The sequence below is a fragment of the Eucalyptus grandis genome, chromosome 9 (assembly GCF_016545825.1).
Source record: "Eucalyptus grandis isolate ANBG69807.140 chromosome 9, ASM1654582v1, whole genome shotgun sequence".
Classification (NCBI taxonomy): domain Eukaryota; kingdom Viridiplantae; phylum Streptophyta; class Magnoliopsida; order Myrtales; family Myrtaceae; genus Eucalyptus; species Eucalyptus grandis.
This window is the reverse complement of record NC_052620.1, coordinates 16,195,802-16,211,411: the sequence shown is the minus strand read 5'-3', so window position 1 is coordinate 16,211,411 and position 15,610 is coordinate 16,195,802. Positions and strand designations below refer to the sequence as shown.

Below are 15,610 nucleotides of genomic sequence, written 5' to 3'. Positions count from 1 at the left end.
AATTATAAGAAATCATGAGATGCCTCAAATTTCAAGGGTATTTTTTTTTTTTAAGTATTTACCGGCATTATCGGGAACATCTTTAGTTGCGAGTGACAATGGGCTCAGAAAAAGATGCCGAGGCACAGGGCTTCCATATGGAGGGTGGTCCTTTTCCGTGCCCCTTTTCTAGCTTTCTGCTATTCTCATTTGTCCTTCCACGTTATATCAATTCAGAAAGAAAGGAGATTTTATATTATTTGTGTCAATCAATCTCTGACCATCTCTTGTAGCAAAGTCCTTTCTTTTCAACTCCATATTTTTTACTTTCCTTCTCTGAAAGTGTCTTCAGGAGTTTGAATTTGCATGCTCCTCCGTTTCCTGTGTTTCTTCCTTCAAATCTATCTCTTTTCCGTTCTTTTAGTTGGTTATAGCTAGTTTGCTCTTCCTCGCTCGCTCCCATTTGATATTCTCTCTCTCTCTCTCTCTAAAATGGGTTCTGGCATTTATTGCATTCCTAGCCAGAGAGTTATTTATTTTACCATTTTCATTCTAATCACCTACTTGATGAGCGCTTCTCTATTGGAATTCAGAGCTGAAGGTAATGGTTAAACCTTAAACTGAAGTTGAAAATCCAATAGTTTTATGCTGTTGTGTGTCATTCTGTTGCTACACTTGGTTCGACTATGAAGAGAAAAAAAATCTCTCACTCTGTCTCTCTCCTTCTCTTTTGTGCTTTTCCTTTTCATATTTTCCAGGTAGAGCCATTCTTAAGCACACTGACCTTTCCAAGGTAAGCAATCCCCGAGCGAAACGCCTCTCTCTCTCTCTCTCTCTCTCTCTCTCTCTCTCTCTCTGTAAGTGTTTCTGTGTGTGCGTGTGGACAATAAAATCTGTGGCGTTGTGTTTTTAGGAACAGGCAGAGAGTGAATCAAAGGCAAGTGTGAGGAGAATTGAGATAGGGTCGGCACCACCAAGATGCGAGAGGAAGTGCAGCTCATGTGGGCACTGTGAGGCCATCCAAGTGCCTGCAAATCCTCAAGACAAGAGAGGCAACACCTCCCCAGCCTTCAGGGCGGACTACTACTCAAGAGGTGACGAGAGCTCCAACTACAAGCCCATGAGTTGGAAGTGCAAGTGTGGCAAGTTCATTTTCAATCCTTGACCATCATATTTTAATAGTTTGCTGTTAACATTTTCTTTTGACTTTTTGTTTTTTCCTTTTTTCCCTTCTTTTGTTTATTGTGGGGGTAAAACCCTTTTGTGAGACTGTTGTACATGAATTCTACATAATACTGATTAGTGTTTGTTTCCCCAGTGTAGGTTAGTCTCTGAGATTTAATGATTGATGAACATCTCTAGTCAATTTTCGTTGTTTTTATGTATTGTTTACCATTAGATTTCCTTCAACTTAATTGAGGGAGCAGCTATGTAATTTGTCCATGTTTGCTTGCTTACTCGCTTCCTCCTTGCAAAAGGAAAACCATGTTCTAATTTGTCGACAGAATGAAAAGGTAAACAGAATCAAAAAGAGAGGAGGAAAAAATTGTTCTAGTTCTCTTTAGAGGCTGTCAAACAGGACAGTAGCAACCATGGTAAAATCCAAGTTTTTCTCAGCATAAAGAGAACAAGCTGCTGTCACCCATTGCAATGAACATATTATCCGGTCAAGAATTTTACCTCAACAACGAAAAATAATAGTAGAAACTATGAAAATATACTTGATAACTTCAAATGACTTAAATATCAATCTTAATCAACTTAATTAAGTTCCTAAAATTTTAGTTCCTTTGAAAAGGTTAAAAAAAAAAAAAACAATCCATAGAATGTGCACTTAGTTAAAATCTCAGTTTAAGATTTATTTTGTTACTTTCTTCTGATTTTTAACCATAAAGATTAACAAGATATGATAAAGAAGGGAACAAATCGAGGCTACAACTATTGTTCGAACATGGAGAAAGTCATTAGTACTATTCACAATCTCACAATTCCAAAAGATGACATCTAAATAGGTTTTATTCTATGAAGATATGTGAGTTTGAATATAAAGAAATGTTGTAACTTAATTTTGGTCCTTATCAAAATCACATAAAGCCTAACATAAACACAAATGAATGATATCTTAACAACTCAAACCAACAACATTGTCAGCATTAACAAGCGAATGGATTTGTAACCGAATAAAAGAATAATTTTTTTCAACTTAGGTACATGGCATTGCTCAAAGACATTTTCTAATTGATACTAATTAACATTTCAAGTTTGCAAAGAATTATTAAAATTTTCTACTACCATGGTTTCTCGAAAGGAAATTTGATATAAGTTGATTAAACTTTTTAGAAACTTAGTTAAATGTTGTATGGGAAGGAGATAGATAGCGAAATCTATTGAGAGAACCAAATCTTGTGATTGAGGGTAGTTTAGTTAGCCAAAAAAAGTGTGGAAATATTCTCACTTTAAAAATTTATCAAGGCTTTATTGTGGAACATATAATTTTTGTATTCAGGGGAACTAATTAGCATGTTGCCTTGCCAGATAAAAGTAATTAGAAGATATTCTAAGTATATACTGACTAATTCTTATAGTTCAGCTAGAACATCAAATATGATTTGTAGGATGGTACGGATGATCCTTCGAAGTATAAACTTAACATCGGCAGCCTTCATAGCTTATAACAAAATATATTTGCCTTAATTATTCAAATTAAAGAGTATATATAGATGGAGAAAAACCTCCAAATTAGTCATTTGACACGTACATGCTTATTATTTCCAACCATATCTAATGGAACTACCTGTTGCCAAATATATATTTAGATTGGGATCTGCTTTGAGTTTATTTGACTGGGAAAAACTGCTTTACATAGTTAGATTTGAGAAATGTCAATAATATCCGAGAAAATATATACCAGAATGAGAGTTTTAAAAGATCCAATTCTCCTTGGAGAGATTCTATGAAAGGATAAATATACTTCTAGTTCTTTTATGTTGTTGTCGGAGTCATTTTTAATTATGTAATGTATAGACAACACCCTAAGTTACATATTTAACCGATGCAGTACATATCTCTTAGAGGTGAAAAGTGAGCCAAGCAACCCATAAAAAACTCGGCCTCGGTTCGATGATTACACGAGATCCGCTCACCTATTTTCGAGCTGAGCTACTTGGGCAGCTTGCTGAGGTAAGCTCAAACTCATCAATATATGGCTTCACAAGCTCGCGAGCCAAATTGAGCTTAAGGGCACGTTTGGTAACGATTATGTTCCCGGGAGTAGATTTTGATAAAAAATGATTCTTTTTTATTCTGTTCCTAGAAACTAATTTTAAGCATTTTAAGCCGTTTGGTAACTATCCAAAATTTCTGATTCTGGAATAGAATTGCGTTTGATACCGTGCTCATTAATTATGTTCCAAATCAATTTATTTTAATTTTTAAATAATTTTTTTACTTTTTTTTTTTTCCTTTTTCTCCTATTCTTCTTCTTCTTCTTCTTCTTCTTCTTGTGGCGATCGCCGGACCTGACCTCACCGAGTGTCGCGGCCCTTGGCGAGGCTAGCCCTTGTCGGTTGAGCCTCACTAACAGTTGGGCAAGGCTCGCCTAGCCCCGTCAAGGCTCAGCCTCGCCGGTGGCCAGGCTAACCTTGCCGGTGGCCGGGTGAGGCCTTGTTGGGGCAAGCCTTGCCTAGCCACCAGCCGAGGCTGGGCGTTGCGAGGCTTACCTAGCCCCGGCCTCATTGGTGGCCAGGTGGGCCTGCCGGGACTGGGTAAGGCCCGCTTGGCCACCGGTGGGGCTGGGTGAGCCTCGCCTAGCCCCGGCAAGGCCGCCTGGCCATCGGCGAGGCTCGGCCTTGCTAGATATGGTGAGGCCGAGCCTTGCCGGTGGCTAGGCTTGCCGGCGAGCTCGCCGGACCTCTCCTCGGCCGGTGAGCTTCCGGCGCTCGCCGAACCGGCGGATGACGGTGGATGGCGGTCGGCGGCGGTGGATGGCGGTCGCCAGATGGCCGAAGGGAAGAAGAAGAGTTGTTGGTTTTGATTCTCAAATTTGTTCTCGGAACAAGAATCAACTTTTTTTTTTATTCTTGATTCTACTCCAGTCTGTTCTCGGGAACAAAAATTTTACCAAACACGATTCTAAGCCCAAACTAATTCTGGGAACAAAGAATCAAAATTTGGCCTTGTTTGGATGGTTACCAAACATGGCCTAAGAGATTTCTAATTGAGCCGAGCTCTAACTAATAAATACACATGAAACAAGTATGCGTAGCCACGTGCATAGCATGTATTAACTTATTGACAAGTATAGGATCAACATGATGGTGTTATTCATCGATGCCATGTGTCTAGTTATTGAAATATGGTGATAGACAATAGTTGAGGATGAAAACACACAAGTTTGAAGGGAATGGTTATCATCTAAAGACCAAGTCGTTTGGGGCCTATTTGATAATACTCCGTGGAACAATTGATTATATTCTTCTATTCCCAGGAGTAAGAAAAAAAGAACATAAATCCTTTTGGTAAATTTTTTGTTCGTGGGAACAAAATATATATATTTTGGAGAATAGATTTGGAATAGAATCGCGAAGTAGAAAAAAGTTGCTTTTTATTCCTAAGGGCAATTCCTAGAATCAATTCTAATTTTTTTTTTCTTTTCTCATCTCTTTTCTTCTAACTCTTCTTCTCTTTCCTTTTCTTCTTCTTCTTCCTTTTGGCTAGTTGTGGCCTTGGCCATGGCCAATGATCGGCTAAACGAGGGTCGGCAACCTCGTTGGAGCGTCCTTGCTGAGCCTCATTGTGGCTGAGCGAGGTCAAGCTCACCCAACCACCGGCGAGGCTCGACCTCGCCAGGCCACCTCCAATTTGACATCGCCTAGCGGTGGCTCGGCAATGCCAAGCCTTGTCGATGGTTGGGCAAGCTCGATCTTACTAGATTTAGGAGAGGTCGACCTCACACAACCACGGCGATGCTCGGCCTCCCCAGCCGGCGTTAGGCTCGACTTCACAAAGCCAGGGTGAGGCTGACCTTGCATTGCCTGAGCGAGGTCAAGCCTCGCTGATGGCTTGGCAAGGCTCACGTAGGTACCAACTAGGCTGAGGCTCCCCTTGGCCAGTTGAGCCTCCAGCGAGCTTCTCGAACCTCACCCAACCGGTCACTAGCCACTGTTGTGGTTGGCGACGGCTACCATGAAGGAGGAAGAATAAAGAAAATGAAAAAAAAAAAAGAAAAAAAAAAAAGAAAAGCATTAAAAAAAAAGAAAAAAAAAAAAAAAATAAGAAAAGCATTCCATCCACGAGAAAAAAAAAAGTTAAAAAAAAAAAAAAAAGAAACTTAAACATCCAAATAGGGTATTTCCATCCAAGGCTCACGTAGGTACCAACTAGGCCGAGGCTCCCCTTGGCCAGTTGAGCCTCCAGCAAGCTTCTCGAACCTCACCCAACCGGTCACTGGCCACCGTTATGGTTGGCGATTAGCTACCAAGAAGGAGGAAGGAGAAAAATAAAAATAAAAATATAAGAAAAAAATAAGAAAAGCATTAAAAAATTGAAAGAAAACAAAAAAAAAATTAAGAATCTGCCAAATGCATTTCCATCCTGGGAATAGAAATTTTGGATAGTTACCAAGAGCATTCTTTTTCTTAGAATTTGTTCTTGGGAATAGTTTTTTAGACGTTGCTCTTGCTTTGTTTTGCCTAGAGCCACTTAAACATCCAATTAGGGATAGGGATGGCCGCATGGCCAGACCCAGCCCAAAATTTTCTTAGTCCACTGCATGGGCCCAAACTGACCCACTGAGCATTGGACGGTCGGCCATGGCCGACTACATGTTAAATATAAAAAAAAAAAAAAAATCCAAAGTCTTTCTATAAATGAGAGACCTCTCCCTCTCATTTTCACTTTCATCCCTCTTTCACAAATATCTTAGGAAATAGGCAGCAACTCAAGCGGACGTGAAGCAGTACATCATAATATCTCCAGTAATATTTCAAGCTTACTTGGACAAAATAGTTGAGTGAAAATTCTTCATTTTTAAGATGAGACAACTACATTATCGGTGCCATAAGTGCGATTTTCCCCAATAGTCTTTAAGATGTCTTTATCAGGATAGTCATGTGTAGCATGGGCCACAAGACTAGTCAAGCATGAATGGACCTCGTTAATGCTCATATGCAAAGTCAAATTTCCAACCTAACATGACTGGCTCTTTTGTTTTCTAACGCATGACTTGCTAAGTCCACGGGTTCTCAGAACAGCCTGGGGATTGAATTGTGGCCTTTGGATCCACAAAGAAAATTCAAGGTTTTTCTTCAGTTCAATTTGCATCCTCTTACGTCCGAGACCTCCGTTTTACCTCTTCTGCTATGAGTCCAAGGTTTGGCAATTACTACTGAAAACAGGATTCACACTTCCAGATTTACTCCAATACAATCATTTATTAATAATCTTATTATGGTGGCACAACAAACGCGAACAAATCAAATAGCAAACATGCCCCATGCTTTAAGATTATTAATATTTTTGCAGTGATCCTTTTATTGGAGAAGCCTCTCTCCATGACGAAAGTTTCTATCTATGAAGGCATAAAAAATAAAGGATTTCTTAAAAATACTGTCAGGGGTAAATATTTCTCCATATGCAGTCTTCACAGCCGGAAGCGTTTACAATAAGAACCCAGTAGCAAAACCCTCGGAATCTTGAAAATTAACCATGAAAGGAGTTAGAAATTATGAAAAGAAGGTATTTGGGGCCGTAGACAATGGAAAAAAAGAAATACAGCACTGCACTCTGAATAAGCTATTCAAGTTAGTATTACGGGCTCTGATTGATTCATCCTCCTCTTCCTTATATATTTTTCAGGCGACACATGGGGAGATGACGGCCTGATCCATCTTAGGTTGTTGAGTGGGACGGGGAAATTGTAAATGGAGGCGGGCACGACGTAACTTGTTAGAGTCAGGTTCCTCTTTTTTATGTCAATGTCAGGCTAGCTCGAGTGTCTGTTAAGTCCTGCATCTATGACCTAGCCACCAGGGAGGTATTTCGACTACGAGTGGCCTCAGTTTGCTATTTGGTGAGTCTCCAAACTAGCAGCTTCTAGTTGGTCAGAAGCAAAACTAGCACATTTTGTAACAAATAAAACATGGATTCGAGTATTGCTACGGTAATTTTCCTGCTATAAGATATTCGAATGTACTTGGCTTTAGTTGTGTCGCTCGCTTTCGTTGTAATTTTGCTGCTAAAAGGTGAGAACCTGAGAAATTGTCTGACGACAATGAGAACCTTCTGAGAGTCCTCGAGGCTGTTATGGAAGGTTTCCATGTACTCCTGTAATATATGGATAGATTTTCTTCTTATGTCCTTAGCCGATTTTCTTTCTTCTTTTTTGAAAGTAGTAGAGCAACAATGATACTGCTCAATAGGTTTCACAATGACTTGGTTTTCTGCTTCTTACTTGATTTTCAGCAATAAGAATATTTTCTTCAGTTTTCCATGAAAAGGATTAGCAATCACCGAGACAAAACGCCATTTCTTTTTCCAATCTTTTGACAGTAGCAAGGCGAGCACTTTAGTCTTTGACTGAAGAAGTGATCAATTTTAAGTGATGATTATTTAAGTCGAGAACTTGAGACCTATTGAATTTAATGGAAACTAGATAAATTTTTATCTCGGTGATTTGAGAAGTTATAGACATTCAATCGTAAACGATGATCTCTTAAGTGGTGATTTTCTTTGATAAGATTTATAATAGATATGTTATTGTTTGGAAATCTCAGATTCTATATAGAACTAGGGTTGGAGAGATAGTTGAAATTGATATTTGAAGAAGTGGATCTTGTCTTGGGAGAATTAAAAGTTCATTATTTCATGGTGCGATTATTTTGTAATAATGTTATCAATGATCACATCTCAAGGTGTTAGTAAGGACATGAGACAGATTTGAAGGTTCTTATATACAATAAATAAGACTTGATTTGCACAAATTTTCAAGTGGATAATGTAATATTCTTAGGTTATGTATGTAATTGAAATTAAAAAAAAAATGCTAAAAGGAAAAGCGATAACTTGTGAAAATTCAGGTTGTGATATTTATTGATTTGATCAATATTCTGCAGATTGTATTTCAAGTGTTTATGAAAGAATGTTGAAAGGAAAATTGGTAACTTGTGAAAATTCAGGTTGTGATATTTATCGATATGATCAATATTCTGCGGATTGTATTTCAAGTGTTGATGAAAGATAATGAATAATATGATTTTAGAGGAGGACCCCTCTAGTAGGTGTGTGATTAGGGGACGAGCCACGCGAAAGTACTGGGCATGTAACTCCAATGAGAGCGGGAAATGGTCAATGTGTTCAGAAGGTCCGAACAAGAAGCGGCTCTCGGAAGGCTTCTAGGATGGTGAAAGGGGCAAAAATGAACCAAATTGCACACCAAACTAATGTAGAGCATGCTTGGGATATATATGTAAAAATTAGAATTAACTCACAAAAATGCCTTTTGACGTAATTGCAAGTTTTGCTTTGGAATTTTAAGTTCAGTATGCTCAAGCTAGAGCACTACTAAGATGGATAACCTGATGAGAAACCTGTATGCCAAAAGGACAAAATCAAGGGTTAGTATGACATAGGCCAAAGCACACAATACCTCAAGCGAGTTACTTCAAATGCCAAATATAGTCGTTTTATTAGACGTTACTCTTGCTTTGTTTCATCTAGAGGCAATTTTAAACATCCGATTAGGGATAGGAATGGCCACGTGGCTAGGCCCGGCCTAAAATTTTTTTTTTTATGAAGCCGAGTCCATTGCATGGCCCCAAACTGACTCAGTGACCATTGGATGGCCGACTACATGTTAAATAAAAAAAAATTCAAAATCTTTCTATAAATTAGAGGTCTTTCTCTCATTTTCACTTTCATCCCTCTTTCACAAATATCTTAGGAAATAGGTAGCACCTCAGGCCGACGTAGAGCAGTACATCATAATATCTCCGGTGATATTTCAAGCTTATTTGGACAAAGTAGTTGAGTGAAAATTTTCATTTTTAAGACAAGAGAACTACATTATCGGTGCCATAAGTGCGATTTTCCCCAAATACTCTTTAAGTTGTCTTTATCAGGACAGTCGTGTAGCATGGACCACAAGACTAGTCAAGTTTGAATCGACCTCATTAATGCTCGTATGCAAAGTCGAAATTTCCAACCTAACATGACTGGCTCTTTTGTTTTCTAACGCATGACTTGCTAAGTCCACAGGTTCTCAGAACATCCTGGGGATTGAATTGTGGCCTTTGGATCCAAAGAAAATTCAAGGTTTTTCTTCAGTTTATTTTGCATCCTCTTACGTTCGAGACCTCCAGTTTACCTCTTCTACTATGATTCCAAGGTTTGGCAATTACTTCTGACAACAGGATTCATACCTTCAAATTTGCTCCAATACAATCATTTATTAATAATCTTATTATTGTGCCACAACAAACGCTAACAAATCAAATAGCAAACATGCTCTATGCTTTAAGATTATTAATCAATAAGATTTTTCAATGATCTTTTTATTGGAGAAGCCTCTCTGTGACGAAAGTTTCTATTTATGAACATAAAAAATAAAGGATTATTCTTAAAAATACTTTCAGGGTAAATATTTCTCCATAATGCGGTCTTCACGGCCGGAAGCGTTTGCAATAGGAACCCAGTAGCAAAACCCTCGGAATCTTGAAAATTAACCAAAAAAGTTGTCCGAAATTATGAAAACGAAGGATTCTGGGGCCGTAGACAATGGCAAAAAGGAAATACAGCACCGTACTCTGAGTTAGCTTTTCAAATTAGTATTACGGGCTCTCTAACTCCTCTTCGATCAAAAGTTAATAGTATTTTTATCAAACGTTGCGCAACTCTTGTCCCAAGCTTGCCTTGCCGTTGTTTACTCTTCTGGACGCCCTAGAAAATCTTCAGAAATAGCAGACGCATCAAATTGAATTTGGGTTGTCATAATTAGTATTATAAGACGTTAATCTAATTTGAATTTATGGGTCTTGTAAAAAAGTCAAGATTTTTTGTGGACCTACTTGTGGTCTTTAAATGCAGCAAATCTAAACGGTCAATCTCATGCTTCTAGCTGGCTGGGAGAACTTAAGAACACCATCTCCTGGTCTTTCTGCTTGCTCTGTCTTAACAGATCAAGTATGGAAACAACTTTGCCACACTTGAGAATGCATTTGATATCAGCTTTTATCAGCCTCATCCTCGTTATACATCAAACTCACTCCAACACTTATATTGCCTATGCTTCCTATCTTGGAAATGAAACCGACAGGGCGGCATTGCTCGCCTTTCAAGAACAAGATGATTGAAGATCCTCAAGAGATTGTAAGTTCTTGGAATGAGTCTCTTAGTCACTGCAATTGGCTAGGAGTTTCTTGCAGTCGCCGCCATGGGAAGAGTCACCGCCCTCAACTTGAATAATCAAAAGCTCATTGGCACAATACCTCCTGACATTGGGAATCTCACCTTCTTGAGGCGTGTTCATCTAGAGGCGAATCGGCTCCGAGGCAACATTCCAGAAGAGTTCGGGAGGTTGTTTAGACTGAAGACTCTTGGCCTCTTGAAAAATGAACTTGAAGGGGAGATACCGCGAAATTTGTCATCTTGTGTAGGTATGCAATTCCTCTTTTTGCAATACAATCAACTCAGCGGAAGAATACCTGACGAGCTTCGGTATTTAGCTGAAAGAGAACTCATTATTTTTGGGGTCTCAGTGAATGATCTTATTGGGAGAATTCCAAGTTGGTTGGGGAATGGATCTTCACTTATAGAGTTATATATGGGGCATAATGAACAAAGAGGTCGAATACCAGCCGATGCTTGGAAGCATCTCAAAATTAAAGACCCTCAATTTACATTATAATAATCTAACGGGATGCATCCCCTCTTCCGTATACAATCTCATATCACTTGTCTACTTTGAAGTAGGGGGTAATAGCCTACATGGTGAAATCCCACCAGATTTGGAAACTATTTTCCTCATTTTGGGGGCTTTACATCACATTTAATCGATTTTCAGGGCAAGAATCGATTTTCAGGCAAGTACCACATTCACTACCTAACGCTACTGGACTTGAAGACTTGTTTTCACTTCTAATAGCTTTACGGGGAATGTGCCTGCCAATCTTGGAAACTTGAGGAATCATACAATGATTAGTTTTAGCAAGAACCAATTCCAAACAGGTTTGACAGCTTAAATTTCCTCACTGAGTTTACCAATTGCACTAAACTCAAAGTGTTAGATTTCGGACACAAGAAATTAAAGGTGAAATACCTGCTTACGTTGCTAATTTGACGAATACGCTTCTGTTCTTACTGGGATCAAATCAGATCACAGGTCATATCCCTCCAGAAATTGAGAAGCTAAATGGTCTACAGGTCTTGGCGTTGTACAACAATAGCATCAGCGGTGAGATTCCCCATGGCATTGGTAAGCTCAAAAATTTGACCTATCTTTTGCTATGGGGCAATAGGATTTTAGGGGCAATTCCTTCCTCTCTTGGAAACGCCACCCAATTGCTTCTCCTGCAACTTCAGATAAATCAATTAGAAGGTGAAATTCCTCCGAGCCTTGGATGGTGTCAACAATTGCTATCACTAGCACTATCGATAACAACCTTAACGGTACAATACCCAAAGAGGTCATTGGTCTTTCTTCTCTGTCCAATTGTTTCCAAGCTGCTCGAAATTCCTTAACGGGGCCATTACCTTTTGAAGTGAGTAACATGAGCAAAATTGTGAATGTCGACCTCTCTGACAACAAGCTGACTGGAGAAATACCAAGCGCTTTGTCCCAATGTCTGATGTTGCGAAGCTTGAACATGGCAGGTAATCTATTTGAAGGAAGTATACCGCCTTCTTTAAGGACCCTGATTGGCCTTCAGTCACTAGATCTCTCAAGAAACAATTTTTCCGGTCATATTCCCATCTATTTCGTGAATTTTACTGTGCTCGAAGTGTTGAATTTGTCATTCAACAACCTTGAAGGAGAGGTACCGCGGGAGGGATTTTCAACGATACAAAACGCATATCGATAATCGGAAACAAAGAACTATGTGGGGGCATCAAGGAACTCGGACTTCCCGCATGCAAAGTTTACGACACAAAGAAGAGGAGAAAGTTTCCAAAACTGAAATTATCTTTCGTAATAACTGTCTCGCTTTTGATCGTGTTAACATGCTTCATTGTTGTTGTGTATTGGAGGAGGAAATCTATGATGAGACCTAGCGTTGCATTTTCAATAGATGAGCGCTTCCGAAAGGTATCCTATGCAGAGCTCCGCCAAGTGACCAATGACTTCTCTCCATCTAATTTGATTGGCCAAGGGAGCTATGGCTTTGTGTATAGAGGAATGCTAGATGGAAATCAACCGGTGGCAGTGAAAGTGCTCAACCTAAAACGAAAGGGGGCTTTTAAGAGCTTCTTGGCAGAATGTGAAGCGTTGAGAAACATACGCCACAGAAATCTTGTCAACATCATCACAGTCTGCTCGAGCATTGATTTCACAGGTGCAGAATTTAAGGCTTTAGTCTATGACCTAATGCAAAATGGTAGTTTAGAACAGTGGTTGCACCTTGGAGTAAATCAGCATGACATGCCAAAGCTCAATCTCAACCAGAGGTTAGACATTGCCATTGATGTGGCTTCTGCCATTGAATATCTTCACCACCATTGCCAAACAAGCATCGTACATGGCGATCTAAAGCCAAGCAATGTTCTTCTTGATCATGACATGGTGGCTCAAGTGTGTGATTTTGGGCTAGCGCGATTTCTTCATGGAAGCACAAATCTAGATGTTTCTCAATGTCAAGCAAGCTCTAGCAACTTAAAAGGAACCATTGGCTATGTAGCTCCAGGTACGTTGATCCTTCTACTTTCTATTCATATGAGTCCAAGTTAATAGCTTATTTAGAATGCTGAATTTTAGTGAATAAAATGGATTTCCAAAAACAAGTAGTCATCTGAAATGACAAAGTCGATATGCTTTCTAGAATATGGCCTTGGCGGTACTTCATCGTTGCAGGGAGATGTGTATAGCTTCGGAATACTGTTGCTCGAGATGTTCACTGGAATAAGACCTACTGATGTTATGTTCAAAGATGGATGGACCCTCCATGAATTTGTCAAGACTACTCAGCACAAAAGCTTGGTGCAGATCCTAGAGCCTTCACTGCTATCTATGGAAAGGATCGACAATGGCCAAATTAGTGATGCCGACATGGTGAGATTTGAGGAAAGCATTGCAGACATAATGAGAATTGGAGTCCTCTGCTCAATGAAACTTCCAAATGAGCGCATGGACATGATGAATGCATTATCTGAGTTATGTGCTATCAAAGACAAGTTTCTCAAGCGTGGCATGTAAGATTAGGAAGAGGATTTAACATCTCCTATTGCATTTCCAATTACTTTTTAGTTTCTTCCCGATGTTTGAATGCGAATGCAAAATGCAAGTCTTATTTTTCATGTATGTGAGAGGCAGAGAATTCGTTATCTCTATATCCTTAAGCCAAATAAATGCCTTTCTCTTTCAACTATGGAAGAGCTTGCTTTAGGAGATAAATAACATCTTACTTGTTATTTTCTCGGGTTGATTTCAATGTATCATCCAATGCATCATAAGTCATCCATCCCCTCAGAAGTAATTGAACAAAGGAATAACTAAATGTAAGGTCATCAACCTAGAAGTAGAGGCACTAATGTAATAAGAGGTTCTTGTGTCCGATCAATTGAAACAAAGCTCACCAAATCACTAGTCTAGTCATGAGAAGCTCATAACTCATCTAAGTAAATCTTCAGTAACTTAAATCATGGTTACCGAGCAGAACAAATACAATGACTTGCTAAAATTCACTCTTCTATTGAGCGATGCGAGATTAGAATCAAGTCCAACCCCCACCACCCACCAACTCAAATGGTAATTTTATGAACTTCAAACAATTTTTTTTTTTTTTTTTTTTTGGTTTACAAGAATAAATTTTATTTATATCATTCCTCATCACCCAAGAGTGGGGCGTCATTACATAATAGGGCCTAAAGGGCTTGGGTGGAGAAGAAAGCTAATTAGGTGGTAATGTTTTTTTCCTCTACTCGCGTGCAGCCTAGTCTGCAATAGCATTTGCAATTCTTGGATAGGAAAGAAGGCCCACCAGCGGTAAGTTCTGCATAAGTGCTTTACACTCAGTCCAAATAGCACATGCATCCCAGTTGAAGTCTTCCATGTACTTTAAAGAGCTGACCAAGCTTTGATAGTCAAACTCCACCAAAACCACGCCCATCTGTTTTCTCTTGATGTACTTCAAAGCTTCTAATAGAGCCAGGGTTTCCAGTTGAAAAACTGAAGTTGCCTAAACTATTTTGGTGAATCCGTCCGCTAGGCAACCCGATAAATCCCGAACATTGCAGGCTATAGCTTCTTCCATTGACCCCTCACAGTCGACCCATCAATGTTGATCTTCTAAGTCCCTACTACCGGAGCTATCCAGATCCGAGGTATCTCGGTTTCCTCTGCTGTTCTTGCTTGAGGATGCTTAAAACCCCATTTTTCATAGCTTTTCTGGTGAAATTGGGCCAGATCTACAACTTTGCAGGCAATTGACTTACTACCCCGAAAGATATAGTTATTTCTCTCCTTCCATATTTGCCATAGGGTGTTTGAAATCACTTCCACGGAAGGTAAGTGAGTGTCTTTCCTTATAAAGAGCACCAACCACGCATCGATTCGAGTAACTTCGTGTGGACTCATTTGTAGGTTGACATCCGGGTGGTCCATACCCGTGCTGTCTAGGGGCAAAGCAAAAAGATATGCTCGGCCATTTCCATCCTTTCTCGGCAAAGGTCGCAAGATGGGGTCATGTAATATCTGTCTTTTCCATAAATTCTTCTTGGATGGGATGGCGTTTTGACAAACATTCTAAATAAATATCTTCACTTTAGGGCTGGTCTACATATGCCATATAGCATTCCATAGTACTCTCGGTGTTTGGTAGGAAGAAGAAGGGTAGTTAGTTGCTGCCTTGACTGTTGCTCGTTCTCTTAATATGTTATAGCCATTTTTTACTGTAAAAAAACCATTCTTTGTCCCTGTCCATACCAGTTCATCATTTATAATTTGCCGATTGATTGGAATTGCAAGGATCTATTGAGTGGTCTATTCATCAAAGAGATTGTTTAAAAGTTGTTCATTCCATTGTTCCGCTTCAAAATTCATCAACTCGGGTACTTGTTCTGGATCATTTCTATTCGCTGGCCCCCCGATTAGTCATCTTTTTAAGCATTTATATGTTCTAATGTTGACCTTTTGTCCATTCCCAATGGACCATCTCACTGAATCCACTATGCCCTCCCTTCCTAAAATTAGACTTTGACATCCCCATGAAGGCTTGGTTCCTTTCTCAGCATGCCAAAAGTCTTTTCGACAAAAGTAGAGCCCTTTTAGTAGTTTGATCCATAATGCTTCCGGATTCTTAACCAACCTCCAAGCTTGTTTACCCAGGAGGGCATTGTTTACAATAAGTAGGTCCCTGAAACCCATTCCTCCCCTGTCTTTCCTGAATTTCATGATTTCTCATCTCTTCCAATGCATACTAGCTTT

General features: G+C 39.4%; 3 protein-coding genes across 3 annotated transcripts; all 3 read left to right on the top strand.

Annotated features, from left to right (window-relative positions):
* Positions 1–252: 252 nt before the first annotated feature.
* LOC104418409 (EPIDERMAL PATTERNING FACTOR-like protein 2) lies at positions 253–1,293 on the top strand. The gene is made up of 3 exons (XM_010029745.3): positions 253–580; positions 738–772; positions 893–1,293. Exons 1-3 carry the CDS (start codon positions 472–474, stop codon positions 1,142–1,144), a joined length of 396 nt encoding a protein of 131 aa, XP_010028047.2. The 5' UTR covers positions 253–471; the 3' UTR covers positions 1,145–1,293.
* An 8,809-nt stretch (positions 1,294–10,102) lies between these two features.
* LOC120288204 (putative receptor-like protein kinase At3g47110) lies at positions 10,103–13,519 on the top strand. The gene is made up of 2 exons (XM_039301717.1): positions 10,103–12,872; positions 13,008–13,519. The coding sequence occupies exons 1-2, from the start codon at positions 12,230–12,232 to the stop codon at positions 13,379–13,381; spliced, it is 1,017 nt and encodes a 338-aa protein (XP_039157651.1). The 5' UTR covers positions 10,103–12,229; the 3' UTR covers positions 13,382–13,519.
* Positions 10,406–12,053, top strand: LOC120288427 (LRR receptor-like serine/threonine-protein kinase ERL1). Its single transcript, XM_039302402.1, has 3 exons — positions 10,406–10,624; positions 11,347–11,446; positions 11,845–12,053. The coding sequence occupies exons 1-3, from the start codon at positions 10,406–10,408 to the stop codon at positions 12,051–12,053; spliced, it is 528 nt and encodes a 175-aa protein (XP_039158336.1).
* Positions 13,520–15,610: the final 2,091 nt, after the last annotated feature.

What these genes read in the sequence shown, in the direction of transcription:
- LOC104418409 (XM_010029745.3), top strand. Translation starts at nt 472, where the DNA reads ATGGGTTCTGGCATTTATTGCATTCCTAGCCAGAGAGTTATTTATTTT. An exon ending in ATTGGAATTCAGAGCTGAAG is followed by an intron (nt 581 to 737) that starts GTAATGGTTAAA and finishes CATATTTTCCAG; the next exon opens with GTAGAGCCATTCTTAAGCAC. An exon ending in AGCACACTGACCTTTCCAAG is followed by an intron (nt 773 to 892) that starts GTAAGCAATCCC and finishes TTGTGTTTTTAG; the next exon opens with GAACAGGCAGAGAGTGAATC.
- LOC120288427 (XM_039302402.1), top strand. Translation starts at nt 10,406, where the DNA reads ATGGGAAGAGTCACCGCCCTCAACTTGAATAATCAAAAGCTCATTGGC. An exon ending in CGCGAAATTTGTCATCTTGT is followed by an intron (nt 10,625 to 11,346) that starts GTAGGTATGCAA and finishes GGATCAAATCAG; the next exon opens with ATCACAGGTCATATCCCTCC. An exon ending in TGAGATTCCCCATGGCATTG is followed by an intron (nt 11,447 to 11,844) that starts GTAAGCTCAAAA and finishes TGAACATGGCAG; the next exon opens with GTAATCTATTTGAAGGAAGT.
- LOC120288204 (XM_039301717.1), top strand. Translation starts at nt 12,230, where the DNA reads ATGATGAGACCTAGCGTTGCATTTTCAATAGATGAGCGCTTCCGAAAG. An exon ending in CATTGGCTATGTAGCTCCAG is followed by an intron (nt 12,873 to 13,007) that starts GTACGTTGATCC and finishes TATGCTTTCTAG; the next exon opens with AATATGGCCTTGGCGGTACT.